This window comes from Puntigrus tetrazona, chromosome 7 (assembly GCF_018831695.1).
Source record: "Puntigrus tetrazona isolate hp1 chromosome 7, ASM1883169v1, whole genome shotgun sequence".
In the NCBI taxonomy this organism is placed as follows: domain Eukaryota; kingdom Metazoa; phylum Chordata; class Actinopteri; order Cypriniformes; family Cyprinidae; genus Puntigrus; species Puntigrus tetrazona.
Genome location: NC_056705.1, coordinates 26,822,647 through 26,845,393, shown reverse-complemented (window position 1 = coordinate 26,845,393; position 22,747 = coordinate 26,822,647). Strand labels below are relative to the sequence as shown.

General features: G+C 38.3%; 1 protein-coding gene across 1 annotated transcript in view; it reads left to right on the top strand.

Annotated features, from left to right (window-relative positions):
• si:ch211-186j3.6 (neural-cadherin) overlaps window positions 1–22,747 on the top strand; it is a 188,290-nt gene that overhangs the window by 111,857 nt on the left and 53,686 nt on the right. The window contains exons 14-20 of the mRNA XM_043244155.1: window positions 1,706–1,833; window positions 3,448–3,634; window positions 8,500–8,643; window positions 11,828–12,111; window positions 12,858–14,481; window positions 15,064–15,157; window positions 16,395–16,579. Coding sequence (XP_043100090.1) covers window positions 1,706–1,833; window positions 3,448–3,634; window positions 8,500–8,643; window positions 11,828–12,111; window positions 12,858–14,481; window positions 15,064–15,157; window positions 16,395–16,579 — 2,646 coding nt within the window. The remainder of the gene's footprint in view (window positions 1–1,705; window positions 1,834–3,447; window positions 3,635–8,499; window positions 8,644–11,827; window positions 12,112–12,857; window positions 14,482–15,063; window positions 15,158–16,394; window positions 16,580–22,747) is intronic.

The window sequence follows — 22,747 nt, the reverse complement described above, 5'->3', positions numbered from 1 at the left end:
TTACTTTCATGTAAACCTTGCATGAACCCAGATTTAAAAGCATCTTGTACAGGGAGTACAATGAAGGGCAACTTTGCAATGCATGTAGTTGGAAACTAGCTGGAATAATTCAAAAGACATGAGGAAGATCTTATAGACCTGAAACATCTCAACATGGCTTTGATGTAACTGTCAAAATGTATGAAAATACAGGATTTGATTATAATGAGAAGCGAAGTGTATAGCGTCGAAAAGTTGAAAAACAGCTCTTTGCATGTACAAATGCATATTTTCACCAAAGTGTGGAAGTTAGTGCGCATAAATATATATATAAATATATATATATATATATATACTACATCTAGACAATTAGATATTTTATTGAACTGATTCAAACGAACAGAGATCTGTGCATGCAGTCCCAGTAGTGCTTGTTTACAAACCATTTACATTTATAGTTTTAGCAGGCGCTATCTTATTTCTTATTAAAGCAGTTTACAAGAAACTTTAATCACATTTAAAATGACAGCTTTTAATCAGCTTCTTGTTCGAAGTCCAGTTCCTTGTCCTTACATTTCTTTTTAGCATCCATTCACGCTCTTAAACTCTGATTATTGCAGAATGCGTCCTATAGCCACAACTCTTTAATAGCTTTTATTTCATCCCACCCTGTCTGTTCGCCTCTACTTAAGCATTCCTCTGTGTTCGTCTCTTCCACCGCAGGAAGTCTCTGTACTTCCCCTGTAATTTAAAGTGTTTGCCCTGCAGTGTTAACCTGGCTCTCTCTTCATGGATGAATCCTTTGCTCTCCCCTAGTTACAGCTGCTCCGTAACACTGATCCAGCTACAGTTACAGTACTTAAAGTACTTAAAAGATGTATGTTAATACATCTGGAGTTGTAGGAGGGCATTGGCACATGATCAGGATCTGTTTTGTGAACTGAAGGGTAACATCTTCATGGGAAACACTCAATCGTTCAGTGTAATCCATAGACAAATAATTCATCTGTTCTGTTGCTTCTGACTTATTTACACCATGCTTCTTTCTCCCTTTAAGAGCACAGCCAGTGCCAGGTTCAAAAGAGAGGGAGAGCGAGCGAGAAAGAAAGAGAGATAGAAGCAGAGTGAAATGAGGGAGTGCTAGAGGGAGCAGGTCGTAATGGATTTGGCCTTCCTGTTTAATTCATGGTTTACGGCTTTGGCTGATAGAAAATTAAAACCTCAAAGTACATCAGATGGTGATTAGTGTCTGGAATCATTGAACCCATTAAAGATCTTACCCTAAATTCCAATGTCCTCATGTCCCTTCTAGGACTGAGTGCAGCACATTTTAGAAGAGTAGGCTTGGTATTAATTTCCTCTTGAACACACAGAATCCACTAATGTAATAGGGCTTAGATAAGGCATAATGTCAGAGTTAAGATAGGTCAGTTCTGTTTCTGATGGGAAGCCAGAGTTTTAACTTCCCACAAGCTGCCAAAGATATTTCTGCATCTTCATGGTCAGGTGGCAGAAAGTCCACAAAAAGAGGTCAAACTGATGCTGCAATGCTAGAAACAGGGCACAAATATTGATTTATTCCAATAATGCCTTGTTTAAACTGTAAGTATATATGTTCTGTGCATCAAGGCCACATTATTCATTTTCTCTGAATGGCAGCGAGCCTGATATATGCAACAGCTAAAGAAAACCGCTGAAAATATTTGTGACTGTCTGCTGTTGACAGATGTCAATGACAACGTTCCATTCTTCACTTCCTCCATATACGAGGCATCTGTGACTGAAGGGGCGGAAATTGGGACTTTGGTTCTCCAAGTGTCAGCCAATGATCTTGACCTGGGACTCAATGGGAAGGTAAGAAATAATGTTTTTTTCCGTTGAACTAGCTATTCACTTAGTCGACCTCCATCTGTAAATACTGCACTCACACAGTACAATATGTTAAAGCAATAAGATCTGTAAAATTCAAAGAACACATGTGATACAGCCACCCTTTAAATGAAGATGAATAGAGTGATATTTATTCTGTATCTCACTATGACCTCCAAAATTCACTTTTTTTGATAACCCACCCTCCAAATCTGTATTGTTAAAAGCGTTACATATAAATAAAATATATAAAAAAGTGATTGATGTCTATAGCTCTAAGATGTCATTGTGCATAACTTGCACGGCACACATTCAAAGAAAAATTACTTATATTTTTATAGCTTGTCATTCTACATATCTTTCCACTCTTCAAAAGTTGTTTCACTGAATACCGGGTTCTGAATTTTCAGATGCCATTATAACAGTTTGTTGCCTGATTGTTTAGAAATCTTTCTAATATGCTGGTTTGGTGCTCAAGATTTTTTTTTTTCTATTGTTATTATGTTACTAATGTTAAATGGTTAACCTTTGGCTTCTTAAAGTTTTTGTTGAAACTGTGATACATTTTCCAAGATCTTTCAATGAACAGAAAGTTCAAAAGAACAGCATTTATTTGAAAAATATTTTTTGCAACACCATATAGGTTGCTTAATCAATGATGTGTCCTTGCTACATAAATGTATAAAAAATAAAGGAATAAATTAAAACAACGACAACAAATGTTGCAGACTCCAGACTTTTAAGTATGTTTTTGTTGTTCTGTTAGCTGATAGGTAATATGTTTGCGAAATCATTATTGTTTCGCCATGCTGTGGACCCTGGTTTTGAAGGTTGTGATGAAATATTTCTGTCTCTGTGCTCAACTCATCTGTTGAGGGTCCTTTCAGCGGTCCTCTGAATTACAAATTCCATGCAATGGCACAATAATGAGTATCATTTGTGGGTGGGAATGTTAATATCATTTTTTTTCTTTCAGTACCCCCCTTACACTCAGCCCGTTTTGTGCCAGATAGGGTTTGCTGCGTGTTTTATTAACTTGACCCCTGCAATCATTTTATTATGCCGTTTACATTTAATTCATCCTCTTACTTGTGTTCTCGGCTCTAATGCGGCCGGCAGGGCATCATTTAATACTCACGCCATGCTGGTTTAGTGAGCCCGTTCAGAGCAGCTTGTCTGATAATTGTTGTTTGGGGCTTGTTGAAACAGCAGTTGGCACCTCTTCATCAATTCAACAGTTTTGGCTATCTAGATTAGCTTCATTATTCTTAACTTGAATGGCCTTGATTTCTGCTTTACCTGCTGGGAAATTGCCAATGTGCGTTACAGGCACTACCGGCAGCACACGCAACAGGAGGTCTCAGCTTCAGGTCAGAGCGCTGGGTGAATAAATTATGAAGGGAACGCTGGATTGTTTAATTACATGTGATTAGATGAGGTGGAGCAGTCTTAAGCACACATATATACACGGGAAGATCTGTATTAATTGTTTGTGCGTTTTTCACGCACAACCTTGTTAAATGTTCTATGACAGGTTTGTCACTATTTCTCCTCTGCATGTCATTACTTTTTGCCAATTTCTTTTTTAATGTGTCTCAGATCTCATACTCTCTACTGAATGACCGTAGTGGAGACTATCAGTACTTCCGCATTGATCCCGAGCTGGGCACCATCTACACGGAGGCTGTGTTTGATCGAGAGACCAAGGGATCCTACCTTTTGGAGGTGAAGTCAGTAGATGGCTGGGAATCAGCCAGGCCAGGGAAGCATGGACAGCCTAATTCAGGTACAGCAAGCCTAATGTGATGCATCATATGACTAGCAGAGTTAAGGCATAGTTAAGTTTCACACTGAATGCGAAAATCTAGTGCAACGCCGCTTTTGAATTTAACCAGTAAATGCCTGTGGGGCAATTCAAACAAAAAACTTTTAGAGTGATGGAGGTGTTTCAAAAACATATCCGAGAACAGATTTATTGTCACACGTTCTTTATGTGTGCACATGTCAGCCTATTATAGAATACAAATAAATCCGCTCAGTCAGATCTCATTACAGACATGCAATGATGGTATGTAAAAATAGGTCAATTATTCATATACCTTTTCAAATGTTTATAAATCTTAATTTAATGCTGTATATGCTGTATATTGAGCAGCGGACCTCAATACGAGATATATATCTGAAATGCATTGCTCATCAGTGCCAACTAATGTGCAGGTGTGAATTAGCAAAAGGCAATCAATTGTTTTGCGTTCAGTGTAAAAGCAGTTTCTTTCGCTTTTTCACATTTTGCTTAGTGTGAAACAACCTTTAGTTATAACACCAAGACGCTCTGGGTTAGTTGTAACACCAATAAAAAATAAGATTAAAAATATTTTTCTCTCAGTTTCACTATGCCTAGGTCTCGGAAGGGAAAGACAAACTGAGGGGTATCTCTAAATGTGCAGATGTTCAAGTTGAATTACTTTGTCTGATATAAACAAACATGCTTAAACACACACGTGCAGGTTATTCAGTTTTATTATCATGATACTACTGCAACGCAAGCACACCAATTATGCTGAAAAGTCAGTGTTGAATTAAAAAGCCGTTTTGTTGTTGTTGTCATAATCCTTGTTGCATAATGTTACAATCTCAACTCAGAGAATTTCACAAACTGCACTCTAGGGTGAATTGTAACATTTCACTCCTCAGAAGCTAAACCATGCTGTTCCGTTTCTGTTTGTGCTGAAAAGATAAATGCTATGCCATTCAACAGCAGACACTTGTAACTGTTTTGAATCACATTTTGAACCACCTGGCTCACAACAACTCCAAGATACAGACAGAAATGTCAAAAATGTTACAACCAGAGAGGTTACCACTGAAATTATTAAAAATGATTATAACATTTCAGATGGTGGCTGTATGAGTTACTGTCTTTATATTTAAAATATATGACATAGGTAAGAAGTAAAAATGTAAGCTGCCCACCAAAAATATTAGCAGTGCTGGTATGAAAAATGATTTTATACCGCAGTTCAGTACCAAAAATGTTAATATTAAGAGGCTTACTTTTCAGACAGTTTCACCAAAGAGAATAATTCCAAAGTCACAGCAAACCTAATGCACTTCTGCGAACAAAACAGTACTGTTTTGAATCAGGTATATCAAGATTGCTTGGTTCCTGAATTTATTTGAAAGAATCAATTCAATGAATTACTGACTTTTTAAGATACAAACTACAGGTTTACAGGATACTTCTTTCGCCATTTCATATTACTTCATTAAAAAAAGCAATAAGATGTTTTTAGGTAAAGCGGTTTAGAAAACATGAATCTCATGACATTATTTACTGTGCAAATACATCTAAATGACACTTCAGGTGCAGCTCCATATCTGCAGTCTAAAAATGGATTTTTATGTTGACACTGATTTCATTTGATTGGTAACAGCATTATAGTGTAATAAAATATATATATACGAATCTGAGTGTATGCTTATAATACACTCCTTCAAATCAGTTTAAGGGGGCAAATATCTACGTAATGAAAAGGAAATTTCACTGCTGACAATTGTTTCTGGAAAGAATGTTATTCAATATCAACTTTATTGAACTTTTGTATTAAAGCAATGTCACACTTGCAGTCAGTTTTAGACTGCTAAATACCATTTAATTCAATCAGTTACGACTTCCACCCATTTTACAACTGCCTCTCTTAAACGTTCAGGGCTCGTGCAGACCATATTTGAAGCTTGTGTTTGTCCATGTCACTATGGTCACTGATGTTAATAAATCAATAATTTATACAAGACTATAGGTTAGTAATTACAGCTGTCAGTCAAGAACACTGCCTGTTTGAACATAGCCAGTGGGCTTGTGGGACCGCACAATACAAAGCTAAAGAGGATCTAAAGTTCAAGGGAATATTTCCATTAGCTGCATAAAATATTACATTGCATAATACTTGTTTAATATAGACAGCGTGACAGTTTGATTGGATTTGTTAGACCACAGGGCTAGCCAGAGTCTCACGCAGATACATTTTTCATTCATTGTGTGGAATATTAACAGTGTCTTTTTTGCCTAAATAACCCACTGACACTTGAAGTAACTAAACAAAAAAGTTTCTGGTATTTTGAGGAAGCTGCCAGAGGAGAAGGGGAGATATCAGGGAGCAGCAGGGACAGTCTGAGAGAAATGAGTCTGCTCCAGTACTCTCTGTCCTCCTCTACTGTCTGTCTGCTTACAGTTTGCCTTGCGCTCCAAACAGAGGAGACGTGCACTCCAACACACTTACAACTGTAATGAAATACACACTTTTAGATGATCAATTTGACAACACGGCAGTGTCAGATTTGGTCCCGCACACAGGAGACAGAGTGTTGATTAGCGGAGAGTCACATGTACACACACATAATTACTCAGAAACACGTGAACGCTAATTGCACTAAGATGCTGTCAAAAATGTCAGTGTGACGAGGAAACAAAACACAAGCGCCGTTTTAGGAAAAAAATATCACACAACGGAGTTGTGCCTCTCTGTTTGTGATGGGAAAACATGACCGCGTCTTCACGGCGGAGCTCTGAACAACATGCCAACCTGTCAAAGGGTGGCAGCTAAGTGTATGCTGTGCTCTTTTTACATAACATAACACGTCAGAAAGAGAGCGGGATCAAGACTCAAATCAGGCACTTTATCTACAAGTCTACCTGCCTCTCCCAGCCCTGACTGAGCTGAAGGCTCTGAAAAGGTCACTCCGTGTTTGATTGTTTGTTTAAGTTCTTTTGTGTTTCTTTAGAGTAGCATAGGATGTGTTCACCTCAAAATGAAATTTCGATAGCACTTTAGAATACGTAACCGTTTTAGAATAAGGAATATTTTCCTCAGTAAACTGCAACATTTTCTGCTTGTTAATAGTAAGTAATAAATTAATTTACATGCCCCTTGCAGAATATGCAAAATCTAAAAAAAAAAAAGAGGTTCATGAAAATTGCATGTTATTGTTTATTATATTTAAAGGGCTACTCCACCTCAAAATTTACATTTTGTCATTAATCACTTATCCCCATGTTGTTCCAAACCTGTTAATCTTTGTTTTTCTTCAGAACACTGTTTAAGATATTTCTGAGCAATGAGCAATGTAATTATCATGATCAACATGCAGAAATGTTGTGATCAGTGAAATACTGTGACATCAGGAGTTCAACTATAATTTTACAAAGCTGCGAGAATACTTTTTGTATTTTATAAAAAAACATAAAATAGCAACTTCATTTAACAATTACATCCACGAAATCCACATCACTGTAGTGCCATTTTTAAAGTACCCATCGATTGGGGATAAGTGATTAATGACACAACTGTCCTTTTGGGGTAGAGTAACCTTTTATTACTCTCCTCAATGTGTTAAGTATTATTTAATACTTTTGGAGAATGTTTATATATTGCCCACAAGACAAATTATGAACTGAATTTAATGACCCCGCTCAAAAGTTTACAAACCCTTAAATCATTATAATCTGTGATGATCCATGACTGTTTTTCTGTGTTGTGATAGTTATTCATGAGTCCCTCTTTGGTCCTGACCACTTCAACTGCCTGCTGTTCTTCAGAAAAATCCTCCACCTCCTGCACATTCTTTGGTTTTCCAGCATCTTCTGCATATTTAAACCCTTTCCAACAGTGACTGTATGATTTTGAAATCTATTTTTTCTCCGTGTATGACAACTGAGGGACTCATACACAGCTATTACAAAAGGTGGAAACATTCACTGAAGCTCAAGCAGCCAACACAGTGCACTAATAGCCAGAGGGTGTAAACATTTGAACATTATGACGGTGTGAAGAAGCTACATAAATATTTCAATGTTTCCCAGAAGACATAATAAGTAAAATACTCTGATTTTACACCCCCTGGCTCTTAATGCATTGTGTCGCCTTCTTGAGCATCAGTAAATGTTTTCACCTTACAAAATAGTTCTGTATGAAAAGAGAAAGTCATAGTCATTGTTAAAAAGGGTCGAAATATGCAGAACATGTTGGAAAACCAAAGAATGTGCAGTAGTTGGAGTTTTATACAGTGTAAATGTGTTATTATTGCATGCTGTTTCTATATTGTACTACAATAAACTGATGTGCACAAGGTATCTGACACTAATTAAACATAGCGTCTAACACTATTTGTGTTTTGTATTTCATTTGTGGGTGAACTTTTCCTTTAATAATCGCTCTTATCTTCAGCAGCAGATTGTAATTGATGTGTCTACTGATAATTATATCACGTAGAGCTCATTTAAATGGGGCAAGCATCACAAATTTCACTTGCTTGCACTCAGTAAACACACAACCCCCAGGGTTCTTCACATCACCTGATGACTTCAGACACAACGCAGAGCCACACACATGAGAGGAAGATAGAGAGATGAAGATGGACAGAAAATGAATGAGACAAACAGAAGACACAGGGATTTGATGGAATTGGAAATGTCAGATATTTACAAAGATGGGAGGGAGGAGAGAGAGAAAGAGAGAGAGAGAGAGAGAAAGAAAGAGCAGTGGGGAAACGACTGAGGCAAACACTTGAATGTAAGAAAGACAAGAAAAGTGAAGTAAAGATAAGAGTGTCTGAACAAAGATTGCTAATCTTGTGTTTTTTTACTCTTGTCAGATACGGCGTATGTGCGTATTTTTATCAGCGACGTGAACGATAACAAACCGGTGTTTGCGCAGTCCGTGTACGAGGTTGACGTGGATGAGGGCGCTGACGTGGGCTCCACCATCCTCACAGTCAGCGCTAATGATGAAGATGAAGGTAGGTGAAGATGAGGATGGCGGGTACAACAATATGCTCATTTGTAAGAGAGAAGTAGGAAATATGAAGTGTTGACTCGGGAGTGTTAATGAGGGTGGTATATTTGAAAAACTGACATCACAGCTCAAAGTGTGATCTTCAGCACCTGATGCATTTTCTGTACATTTTAAGGGGAATGCAAAATAATTGACTTATGAAGACCTTTCCACAAAAAAAAGAAAAAGAAACTACACATTTTTATCCATTTCATTTTCTAAAAATAAAAATATTCACTCAAACATGAAAAAACGTGGCAGATCAAATAAAAAGGGAAATATTCGTTCAATATTTACACTGTTTCCGCAGTTGGACTACATTAGTGCGTAAACCTCTCGCAGGGCTTTGCTAGCGCGCAGCGATATTAATGAAACACAGTTAGAACATGTTCCCATGAGGTTGAGTTTGTCTCCAGGCTATTGCTCTCATATTCTTCTGCTTCGTGCAATAACATCTGTACCACTCATGAATGAGAGACAGAGACAGTTGGTTCCTCATCAATATACCCTGAGAACATAACAAATGCTGCTCCCAAGATAACCAGCCTCATACATTGCCATGCAAAAGCCTTGGATAATATTGTTGTTTTATCACACACACTCCAGAAACATGCTCGGAGAAGATAGTCTACATAACTCATCAGCCAGCCTGTCTGGGTTTACAGATGCACTACTGAAGCGCGTAATTCCCCGTGGTCCAGTTGAATCCACGCCGTGCTCCTCGGTGTGGATTTGATGCAGGAGAGAGGAAGGGAATTCTTGTATCAGTCATTCATCATAATACAGCATGGAGTGGCTGGACATTCCCCGAGCCTGAAGCTTTACCCCGATGAATAGATTTCAACCTTCGCTGCAGCTCTGGCTTAACCCGCGCAGCCACTGGAGCGGAGCCATCATAGCACATCTGTGCTTTCATAAGGAAGCTGTGCTTGATCCTGTGCATTAGCAGAAAACGCAAATAAGACAAATATTCCCTAACGCAATTTTGTTGAGGTACCCAAGGCAACACAAGATGGTGGAGATGAAATGGCGATAAGGCTCCTAATGTGTCGTTCCCTATTCATTAACCTCGTACCAGCAGGGATATCCAAACACACTGCGAGCAGATCTGAAGGATTGTTAAGCAGGGGTGTTTTCGCAATGTTTGCTTAACTGGGTTATTTGTTTATATGAAGTCTCTTTGCATTTATTAGCGACCTCAGAGAGATGGGCTTTGAGTCCTAAATACAAAATAACAGCAAAGGAGTTATAAAGAGTTTAATAAAATAGCATGCTCACAACACATGCATTGCATCTCTCACTGTTTAATTAAATGAGCTCAACAGGGGATCTCAACTTTTCTTTTGAAGATGGTTTGGCTCTAATCACTTTCATTCGTTCGCATGTAAACGCAATGTGTACCAAAATTCAGGTTTGGTGAACTCTGACCTGCACATTTGGAAATTTGGTTAGCACAAGGAGGTCACAAATTTGTTCTTTTTTTTACCTTATGAAAATAATATACTCAAGTGTGGTTTTGGTCTTCTGTATGCTGCAGCTCTCATTGGTCAGCTCTGGAGATTGTTCATTGTCATATTAAATGTGTGCACCGAATTTATCTAACAGCAAAAAATCAGTTTATCAAAGACTGTTGGGCTGTGTGTCCACCAAAGTGAGACGAGTGTATTTTTTTCAGTTGTTTTGCTGGAAGCTTTGCATATTAAAAAAAAACAAAACAAAAAAAAAAACGTAGAAGCGTGTTGAAAGTGTCTGTTTTACAAAGTGCATTTTTTTGCGGCCTATAGTTGAAAATGTACAATTTTGGGGTAAAACATAATGATCATCACTGTCTCATTTTATTTAGCTGTCAAATCACATCGGAGGAGGGTCGGGACAAATACCAATTAATATTGATTTTAAAAATAATATTTTGTGTATTCATGTACCAGATGAAATTCTCAGAAAACCTAATATTGAGAAACATCTCATTTGCAATGTGTCTGTGACATTACTGATATATTATATTATAGTATATTACCTAATGATATCCTTATTAAACATATTAAGTCTATTTAAATTTCTTAAGTATATTTGATTCTGTTAATTTATTTTACACATGGCAACATCATTTGCCAAAAACACAAAATTAGCCTGTTAATTTTAATTTCTGTTTTTATTATGTGCAATGCAAAGATCATCAAAGTTCAACAAGAAGAAATTATAAGGTTTGTACAGACATTATAGAGAAGATATGACAATAAAAAACAACTTGTTAAATATATGTAATATTAAATGTAACTTAAATATACTTATATAATAATAGAAATGATCATTTACTCATCCTCATTTGATTACAAACCAATATGACTTCATTTCCTCTGTGAAATAAAATAATAATAAAAATAATATATTTTGAAGCTTGTTTTGTAGACCTCCGCTTTTGTGTTTGGCAGAAAGTAGCGAAATGAATTGAATTAAATCCACTCTTTTACCTTTCTTCTGCTTAATCAAACTAAACTGTCAATGATTTAATTCAGGAAAGAAATAATTAAATCTAAGTAACATGCACAAAAGAACAGAATGGGGGCGGGTTGGTGGCATTGACAGAATAAAAAAAGGTTTAAGCTGCATGAGTCTTGAACACTGCTTTTCTTTTAAGTTTGAACTTGTGTGCTGCAGAAGAGAGCTTGAGCTGAATGCACTTTTGATTGAATGTCTGACAAGAGCTATGCAAAAGTACGAAACAAAGTTTTTGAGTAGGACAAATCAGAAATGCATGTTTTTCACAGATTATTGTTTAAAAAATGTTTAGAAAAAGAAAAGAATTTTTCATTCAGACATATCTCCACCTAATTTGAAGTTTATTGGTCTATGTTTCCATGGTGGCGAGTTTCCAAGGCTACTCTTGACAATAACCTCTCTAAAGGCCATTGAAGCAGTTTATTGTTCACCTGCAGCAAAAAGCTTGTTATCATATTTTAAATAGATACATTTTTTCCTGCTAACCATTTTTACACTTTTAAAAGTTTCTGACTTTTAGCCTTTTGTTTAATAGCCTTTATATCAGTGTCAGTGTTGGGCTACTCTTTCCTTTTTGTTTCTCTTTAGGATTAATGCAGACCTGAGGAGGACGTTTTTTTTTTTTTTAATTAACTGCTCTTATTCTTCAGGTGCTAATGCCAAGTTGCGCTACCAGATTACATCAGGCAATGTGGGAGGTGTTTTTGACATGGAGCCCGAGGTGGGAACCATCTTCATTGCCCAGCCGCTGGATTACGAACAGAACAAGCTCTATAAGTTGCACGTCTTGGCGTCTGATGGGAAGTGGGAAGATTACGCTACTGTAATAGTCACCATTGTGAATAAGAACGACGAGGCACCTGTGTTCTCAGTGAACGAGTACTATGGAAGCGTGACGGAGGAGCTGGACGGTTCTCCTGTCTTTGTGTTGCAGGTACTGCCTTTTGTTTCTCTGTATCATATATATATGCTCTGCTCAATTTTTATTTTAAAATGTTCGCCATTTTAAAATAGAACCTTTTTGTGGCTCCTGTTCCTCAATTAAAAAAAAAAAAAAAAAAAAAAAAAAAGATAGAAAGAAAATATTAGGAGCTCCTCGAAATGTAACAAAAACAGGACATGGATGTGTGATTACCACATTCTTCTGTCATTAATGGGCTATTTGAAAATGAATAATAAGAATTCAGTGGAAATGAATGGCTCAAACATTCATTTATGTTACCTTGTCTGGGTATTTTGTCTTTCATAATTATAGTGAAAACTGTGATTGATTTCTTCTTCTGAATGCATTCAACATTTTGTTCGCGTCTCATGCGTAATGATTAAAGTCCAAAAAAACCAAGTTAATTATTAAAAGTCTGATTTTGCAGCGAGTGACATCACTTTATTTGTCCAAAGATGTGAGAGGCTCATTTTTAATCCGAATGTTTAATCTTTTTATACCGAAGTTGTTGGAGGTAATCTTATTTCCTAACTTTTTAATTTTCTTAGTCAAGACGGAGTTTAAAGTTTGTATTTCTTCCTTTTTTTTCTTTCATGTTTATAACTACTAAAGTTTAAAACAGTAAGGATGGTTGTGCCGATGAATGTAGTAATAGAAGGATGGATGTGTGGATGGATGAACAGAAGGTTGTTTGAATGGATGGATGAAGTTTTAATATATTTGCTTTGATTTTGTAGGTAACAGCATCTGACCCAGATAAGGATGCTGACCAGGAGGCTTTGAGATACTCCCTTCATGGTCAAGGTGCTGAGAGTGAGTTCATCATTGACGAGGTGACGGGGAAGATTTATGCTCAGAGAACATTAGACCGTGAAGCCCGGGCAGTGTGGCGTTTTGTCGTCCTGGCCACGGATGAGGGCGGCGAGGGACTAACAGGATTCACTGATGTCATAATAAACGTGTGGGACATAAACGACAATGCTCCTCTTTTTGCCTGTGCCCCGGATAGCTGCAATGGAGACGTGGCTGAGAACTCCCCTCCTGGCACTTCCGTCATGGAGATGACAGCCACTGATCTGGATGATGCAGCTGTCGGACAAAATGCAGTGTTGGCCTATCGGATCGTAGGTAACGCCGCCCTTAATGGCGCTAATAGTGGAGCAGATGTGTTCAACATCAATCCAGCTACTGGGACGGTTTCGGTGGCAATGTCTGGCCTGGACAGGGAGCAGACTGATTCATATATCTTGGTGGTGGAGGCACGAGACGGTGGAGGTATGATAGGAACGGCCACCGCCACTATACACGTGACAGACATCAACGACCACGTCCCACGTTTCCTGGACCGCTCATGCTCAGTACGCATCCCTGAGAGCAGTGAACCAAACACACCAATCATAGAGCTTGCCGCAGAGGATTCAGATGCTGGAGAGAACGGACAGCTGACCTTCAGTGTGGTAGCCGGTGATCCCGAACAGAAGTTTTACATGGTGAGCCATCGACAGGAACAGCGTGGGACCCTTCGTCTCAAAAAACATCTGGATTACGAAAGACCGGGCGAACAACGCTTCAACCTCACCATCAAAGTGGAGGATATGCAGTACTCCAGCCTGCTTCACTGCACCCTTGAAGTAGAAGACTGCAATGACCACGTGCCAGTATTCATTCCTCACTTTCTACAGCTCCCTGCCGTACGAGAGGATGTCGCTCCAGGAACCAGCCTGGCAAGTGTTGCTGCCAGTGATTTAGACTCGGGGTTGAATCGTGAGATCACTTATAGTATTTCTCCGGAGTCTGATCCTTACCATCTGTTTTCTGTGGACCAGTCGGGGTTGGTCACTGTGGCTAGTGAGCTGGACCGGGAAAAGGTCGCACAGCATCATTTGGTCGTACTTGCGACAGACCACGGCAACCCACCGTTGACTGGCACTGCAACTATCCAGATGGCTCTGCTGGATGTCAACGACAATGGCCCTGAGTTCGAGGCAGCGTATGCACCAGTAGTGTGGGAGAATGTTTTGGGCCCGCAGGTTGTACGGCTTAACCAGAGCTCCACGTTACTGAGAGCCGTAGACCGAGATTCAGAGGAGAACGGCTCACCCTTTTCTTTCTCCGTGCCTCTGGAGTATCGTTACAGCAATGATTTCCACCTGCAGGATAATGGGAATGACACGGCCACCATCACCGCCCTGAGAGCCTTCGACAGAGAGAGACAGAAGGAGTTTCTACTACCTGTCATCATGACCGATAGCGGTAGTCCACCAAAGACCGTCACAAACACCCTCACTATCACCATCGGAGACGAGAACGACCACGCCCACGTAGCTGGACAGAAGAAAGTATTCATCAACTGTCACAGAGGTATGGCGTAAACATTTTAAGTATGTACTTGAACATAAAGGGTAACATATATATATATTTATAGGTTAACAGGTTACTTGCTATAAGTAAATACAATTGCCTTATTATTTCAACTAGCTGTTGAATTGTTTAACAGTAATGAACTGTGTCTGTACAGTATTATGTGTGTGCAGAAAGAGCAGAATAAAGGAAGCATGATTTTCATAGCTAATAAAAGGTCATTTAGTGAGGAAAAAAACATCAAAATTGCTTGTCAGTCATTTGTAAAAGTGATATGGAACTGTAATACACACTACATACATGGGACTGCTATGCGTTTAATGAAAAAAATGCAAACTTTAACTGTCATCAGCCAATTAGAATCAAGCATTTAACAGCCCTATATATAGTATATAATGTAGACAGTGCTGAATGCTTGCAGTGACAGAGCCTCTCTCTCTCTCTCTCACTCTCACACACACACCAGCATATATGTATTGTTGCAACAGACACAGGCTTGCATTTATACTGTGTACTACACCTGATGCACATGCAAGGTTTTGACACAAGTTTTTTTTTTTGTTATTATTTTTATAATGACAGGGAGAATGCCAACCAATGTACTGGGGAAGGTCTACTCACCAGATCCAGATGACTGGGATAACAAGACGTACGCCTTTGAGGGATATGTTCCTAAGTGAGACCTTCTTCTATTTTCTCCTCTACTCCTTTTTCTTTCTACATCTTTTTCCTTTCTGTCCACATCATTGCATCATTCCTTCCACATGGTCATGTTTATACACATCTCTCAGCACCTTACACAGTTTCCTGCAATCTTTGTGTTATTTAAAGGGGTCAAGGGATCTCTAAGAACAATGTCAAACCCTTTCTTCTCACATCCCAGCATCTGTCTTTCTCTCTTGCTCTTCTCTATTGATGTTGTGCACTTTACTGGAGAGGCATATACAATAAGATGATCCTGACAGGGCCAGCCTTGAGATGTCTCGAGCACATAGGCGCCTGAGCTCTGGCTCTCTCTGAACCTTCAGTACATGTAGCTAATATGAGAATGCTCATAAAGACAATGTAGATTAAAATGTTTTCTCTATTAGGAAACAAACCAAAAACAAAATTTAAGCTCAAAGTGATAGTCACCCAAAATGAAAATTCTGTCCATAATTACTCATCCCCATTTTCGAAACACAAATTGAGATATTTTTGATGAATTCCGAGAACTCTCTGACCCTTTGATAGACAGCAATGATAGTTCAGAAACATAGCTAGTGTTTGTGTTCCCGAAGATGAACGAAGGTCTTACGGGTCTTGAGAGTGAGTAATTAATAACAGAGTTTTCAATTTTGGGTGAACTACCCCTTTAATATGTTTTAGCTTGTAACTAGAATTTCTTTGCTTTCATCCTTTCTATAGAGATCCTGTGCACATTTAGTGTACATTCAGCCAGCTCGTGTGTAACTGTTTATGTGAAGCCGAGGTCAGAAGTTGACTCATAACTTGTGCTTTTCAGTTTTGGGGTTAGTTTGAGGTCAGCTAAATCTATATTTCAGTGCCATTCGTCTGCCATTCACAATATGTTAGAAAAAAAAACACTTGCAACACAAGAATTCACCCTCTAATTTTCTTCATTCGCTGGTTTTCCCTTTCCATAACCCAAAATCATCCCTTAGATTCCACTCCAACCATTTATTGAAAACACATTCACTCCAGCCACATTTCAAATAAGAGTGGATTGTGTGTTTGTTGATCTCTTTGATTCACACTTTGGCATTTTTATAGTTTATGTAGTGGCTGTTGGTTTTTGCAAGGTCTTCTCTGAAAATGTTGTATATTTTGTATTAACAAGAACAGTATAGTGAATATCCAGTCAGACAGTACATTTTTAATTCCTTTATGTTTTTTTTGTTTTTTTTCTGCAGTTATTTTATCCTGAACAAGCGGACAGGGTTCCTCATCATAAAGGAGACTGCTCCTCCTGGGAGTTACGAGTTTCAGGTTCGAGTGTCAGATGAGGTATGGCCGGATGCCATCTCTAACGTGAAGGTGAATGTGAGAGAGCTACGAGATGATGCCATCTACAACTCTGCCTCTTTGAGATTAGCAGGTGGGTCAAAGATAAAAAAAAAAACTCTATGTGTAATACTGCTTAAATAGTTGTTGTTTTTTCTCCAATCATCTGCAAATTATTCTGTTAGAAGCACATACATATAGTGTCTTTTGAGACTTTATCAACCTTTGGTGGCTACGATTTTTGTAGATAGCTTTTGCTTTTATTTTAATTAGATTTTTTGTTTAAATAGATTTATCCATATTTTTGGTAGCATAAAGTGATGGTGTCCTGATAACTCCATATTGGTCTTTTCTTTCCTGCATCTGTTTAACAATCTATAACCGCGTTTATACTGCAAAGGCACATAAGTTCTTTCACGCTTTGGTGCTTATGCACAGTCAACAAGAAACAAGATGCGGGCTCAGTTTTATGACAACGGCAGCTCTGATGCATCATTTATTTGTGCAGAACTAAAAGCCCGAAACCTTAGCTTACCTACTATAAAATTATTATTTAGTCTTTTTGGAATGCAACTGGATTACTTTTATATAGCGTGCACATAATGGTGTTGTAAATGTTACTTTCGACTGAAATCATTTTAAAGGTTCTAAAGCTAATTTGATTGATAATGAATGGCATTCTGTGTACGGCACTGTTGAGACTTGAGCCGAGTCTGTGTCCGCTGCTTATTTCAATCAAAGACATTAAAATAGTTTGATGGTTTGGGCCTGGAATCGGGATCTGTGTTGATTGTGTGCCATGTTGTGGCAGTAAAACTCACGGGCTTATTGACTTTGGCGACATTACGACAGCCAGCGTTTTAATGAAAACAAGACTGAGCTGAAATGAAATGGACTATAGCTGAGGTTTTTGTAGTTTTAAGACTATTAAATTGGGGGAAAAGTCCTTGTGGGAGTCGGAGAGACAGAATAAAAAATGTAAGCCAATAGCAAACTCATAAGCCTATAAAGAGATTTTTCTTTGATTTCAGCATTGCGACTGAACTTATGGTAGGCATGGAGTTTTTATTACTGCTCAATGCGACTTCAAAAATAACTTGACAATTTTTTGTAACCACAGTGTATATGTAAATATCTCTATATCTTCTATAGTCTCTGACATTCCCTAATTGAAGCAAGATTATGTGTGGCATTAAAAAACAATCTTAGTTACTTTTATTGCATTTTCATAGTTTTATCAGTTGATCTACTGTGGTGTCAGCAATTAGATATTCATCCCATATTTCTGTTTAGTCTAGATAAGATCCATGAAGTTGCAAAGTCTAAAGTGTCAACCCAAGGAGAACTTCTTTAAAAGTTAAGACCCGACTATGCTCTCCTAAAATGCCTCTTTTAAACACACCCATGGGGTTGTCTATGTCACTGTGTGGGTTTATTTTCACAACACTGCCCAAATGTTTACGTAAAGAAAGAAGGCAGAGCTAATATTCTCATTGTAGTGTTGCCGGTGCCATGTTCTGGAGATGCTGTGTTTCGTTGTGAAAGTGAAACTACTTTGTTTGTGCTTCCAAAAGAGGACACAACTAGAAATCAGTGGTTAAGTTGTATTTACAACACTGTTCCAGAACAGTTCAACACAAATATTGAGTGTGTGCAGCGCATTTACGGAGGACTGATTCCTGAACCTGGAAAATAGCTTATGCTAGCCGTGCACAAAGGCTGTTTCTATAAAGTGGGGCAATTCCAAATTTGCAAGGACAGTCTGGAATATTTTGTAATTACATTTTTTCTGAATCTTTTTCTGAATCTAATGACTATTCAAAAAACAGGTTTTGAGCAGCGTAGAGTAGTGCTTGTTGTTTGTCTTTTCTCCAATCACAAAGGCAGGCATGGTGTTATGTTTACACGGTACAATGCGATGCGTAAAAAGACAGTATAAGTCATGATAATCAGTAATTATGTCCCCGCAGGATGCAGATGCCTCATTTGAAATGGCTTTTATTGTTTTTGTATCATTGTGCCAGGACACGGCATCACATTATGGTAAGGGGTGGAACATTTCCATCACACGCTTGAGGTATATTTATATTTTTCGTTGTGGTGTTGCCAAATTGTATATTATTCTAGTGTAGGAATTGTTTCATAGTCAGTCATCCTGAGTCCCTTGGGGAGTTTGAACTTTTATCTTTAACAACTCAGGAGTTGTATGGTCCCTAGAATTGCAACAGTTTAGCAAAAAAACAAACAAGTCTCAAAACAAGGCATTTGGTTTCAGAGGGGGACATCATCATCTGTCAGTTCTTCAGGCATTGTTTAAAATGCACATGAAAATGGCATCAGTCAATAGAGGTATGGGTTAATGTTCTTGCCAAATACTTAAGCTGTTTATTTCCCTGGAGCCATGTCTCACATGCATTGAATTCTGGGCTAACTGAAAGTTCGACTTTCGCACTATTTACTGCCTCCTTGACATTTGAAATCCCATTTCAGGAGCAAATGTTGAAGGCAATGGAGAGTCGTAAGGCCTGTTTAATGCTGCTGCTTTGAGATTATAGCTTGCTCTGTGCATCTCGGGAAGTGAACTGATTGTAAAGTGAAATATGAGGGAAAGTATGTGCAGAAGTTCTTTAGACACCCATGCTAGCTCATGGAGATAACTAAACACGTGCGCACAAACTCACACAAGCTTATTCCCATAACCTCTGCTCTGCCTGTACACAAACAGGGCACACACATACACACATTTCTACATAAACTCCCACATTCTGCAGGACACGCAACATGAAAAGCTTTTTGAGGTTGAACTTTTGAGGCTTCTGACTGCTTAGCCAGTTTGGACTTATCTTTAAAAAATTTAAAATGTCTCATGTTTTGATCCTCATCTCTCAGACTAACCCTGAGTTTTCCACACCGATGGGACTTTATGGAATCATTAAAAAGAGAAATTGGGAAAATATTGGCATTTATTCTCTGGGATTTATTCAACAATTCTCAGATACATACTGAACATTTAGAGGACACTGTCCCCTAAGCCACAATAAAATATTCGCTATTTGTCTCAGATTGGTTTTCATTGCATTATTAATTATTTTATATATACACATGTATATTTTACTTTCTGTTCATTCATTATGCATATATGCAGTATGTGGCAACACTGCCCCACTTGTTTGTTTGTTTGTTTATTTCTTGTTGTTGTGGAGTCCTCTTAGAAATGTTTGATGAAGTATTATCCAAAATAAAACCAACCTAGCATGTGACCATAGATTTTAATAGCTCAAGATTGCAAGTGCCATTACAGTGATGGACATATAAATATATTTAATCATACCTAAAACATAAAACTAATAGATACTGTAACACTCCCTTCTCACATCAGAAACTCACAAAGACAAAGACACAAAGACGCCCTCACTCATCAACATATCTTCACGTGAGAAGCATTTACTAGATGGGGAAAAGGGGCGTGGCTTAAAATTAAAGATGAAATATAACGTCAGCAGGGGCCACTAATACATCATTAAATGAATAACAGATATTTCATTTTGCCGAAATACATAATGAGGTTTAATGATGTTTTCTTAAATGTTTGTTGCTAAGGGTGTTGCTTGGTGATAGACAGAATTGTTGGGTGAAGCAGTCATAGCCGTCATAGACATATATAGATGCCCCCTTGCACCGTTTCAGGCACGTAGATGCAGCCACCATGTTGGAACGGTGATTTTGACGTCATTCACCATGCTGTAGATTCACACAGAGTCCTTCATCCGATGGATTATTATTATGTGTGGATGACTGTGGCATCTTTCGAATATTCATTGATTGCTATGGTGAATGACGTCAAGTCAGACAGCTACAACATGGAAGACGGCTTATGTATCGTGGCCCATAGAAAGTCGCTAATGAGGCATCTAGGTATATAGCTGTGCGGTATCGCGAATAAAACACATCTAAACAATCAGAATCCAGGAATGCAACTAACCATCTTATAAATATATTTACACATGACAATCGCTGCTTCAGCCTAATTGCAATTATGATTTCACGTTGATTTATCATGCAGCCCTTTTGTAGGTCGATAGAAAATACGGTTTGTACAGTATAAAAACCATTGCGCCTATGGAAAGTCCCCATAAACCACAAAAGCCAACACGTGTGTGTGTGTGTTTAACATCCAGAAAAGGTGTTAAGCGCATCCCTTGCTTAATGGCCGTGGGAAGGGGAGCAGGTTTGATCTGGGCTTGGATCAAAGCCAGGTGTGAGGCTGTTCCCAGCTGTCATGATGAGTCTCCTCTTCACACACAGTTCCTGATGGGAGCAGACAGCCACCCTTCCTGCACCCCCCAAAGCTAATCACAGTTTCCTTCCTTGCCCCCACCTAAGCTTCCTTGATTGACAGTCTTCAAGCACTAATGATTCACTTCACGAATGTTCAGGTGTGTGCGGCACACGGAATAGAACGCCATCAGAGCGGGGATATAGGGTTGCAAGAGTAAAGAACATAAACACAGCTTATGTTATAGAATTTAGGACAAAAAGACACATTCGACGCAAAGCAAAAACAAGGCCTTTAATTATTAGCAGACTGTATGTAGCTATCAGAATGGCAAAATATTTAAACTAATCGAAAAGACTGTATATCCACCCATCATTTTCATTTCCAGTTATATGCTGTATCCTTGTAGTTTTAAAGCTTGTATGTATACAAGTATGAAAAGTATGTTGTACTCCACTGTTCAAAAGTTTAATGTTAGCAAGAGACTTTATTTTTAAAGAATATCTCATGTTCACCAAGGCTGCATCAGTTTTCTCAAAAATAGTCAATAGTCAGTAATAATGTGAATTATCATTACGATTTAAAATAGCTTTTCCAATGCATTTTAAAATGTAATATTTTCTTGTTATAGCAAAGCTGAAATTTTGTCAGCCATTATTCCAGTCTTCGGGTGTCACATGATCCTTCAGAAATTATTCTAATATTCTGATTTGCTGATCATAAAACATTTTAATTATTAGAAATGTTGAAAACAGTTGTGCTGATTATTGAAGTGTGGATTTTGTTTCTGAATTCTTTCCTAAACAGAAAGTTTAGGGAAACACCATTTATTATATTTTTTTTGCAGCATTATGAGTATATTTTCTGTCACTTTTAATCAGTTTTATGAATCCTTGCTGAATAAAAGAACCAATTTCTTGTGACTAAATCTTACTGTATATTAAACACTTTATTAGCAAGGTTTTCTGAAATGTTTTTGGTTACAAATTATTTGGATAGTCCACTTTAAACATTCGACTTACTGTACGTAACTTTGAAACGACATGTCAAGTAACTTGTAATTAGATAATTAGTAGAGCTTTAAGTTAGGGTTAGTAGAATAAGCATAGCCAATAAAATATTTATTAAAGAAACATCAAAACAAGCTATTATGCAGTGACATTTATAGTTAAAATGTCTAGATGAAAATTGGACTATCCAAATATGAATTGTTACCATGCTTTTTTAGCCCGTTTATACCATCAGCATTACCTCATATTTTTCTTGGTGAGGGGGTCACAAAGGAAAGTCAAAATCCAGAGCATGTTCCATGTCACTATTGTCAGTGTAAAATCTCCCCCAATTTCTTCAAACATGCCCCTCTGCCTTTGTGAGTTGTGAAGTGTCAAAGATAGTTATGACACCCTGCCACTCTGCAGCACTGGCCCCAAGGGACACTGACTTAGCCTGGGGACAGACTGAGCTTGGGATCTTTCTCAGTTGGTCTAACACCTCCCCTGGGGCCAGCGTTCAACCACCCTCACAGTTCCAAACTGTAGGCTAAGCATCCCAATTAGATAAGTCCATTGGGTGTTTAGAGGAAAGCACACCTCCAGCACGGGAAAATCGATGGTCAGATGGTTGCTGAATTGTCACAATTTACCTGCAAAGCTCAGAGGCCGTGGCCAGCTTCATCATGACGTGCCAGAAACCATGACCGTAAAGCACAGACACCCATTACCATGGTGACAAAGACTTGCCGCATGCAGTAGTTTGAGCTCTCGTTCTAGACTTTTTGACATGTCATGTCAACTGGAGTTTGTGCGAACAGCCATTGACAGGCACTAACCTCACTTAATGACAAGGAGATGTGTTGACGAGAGAAAAACGTGACCATGCATTTTTCATGAGCTCTGCATCTCAGTTCAAGAATGGGGCTGCTTTTTTTATTTTCCATGTTCTGGAGTTCTTGTAGCTTAGTTCAAATTTATATGGTTCTGTTATCCT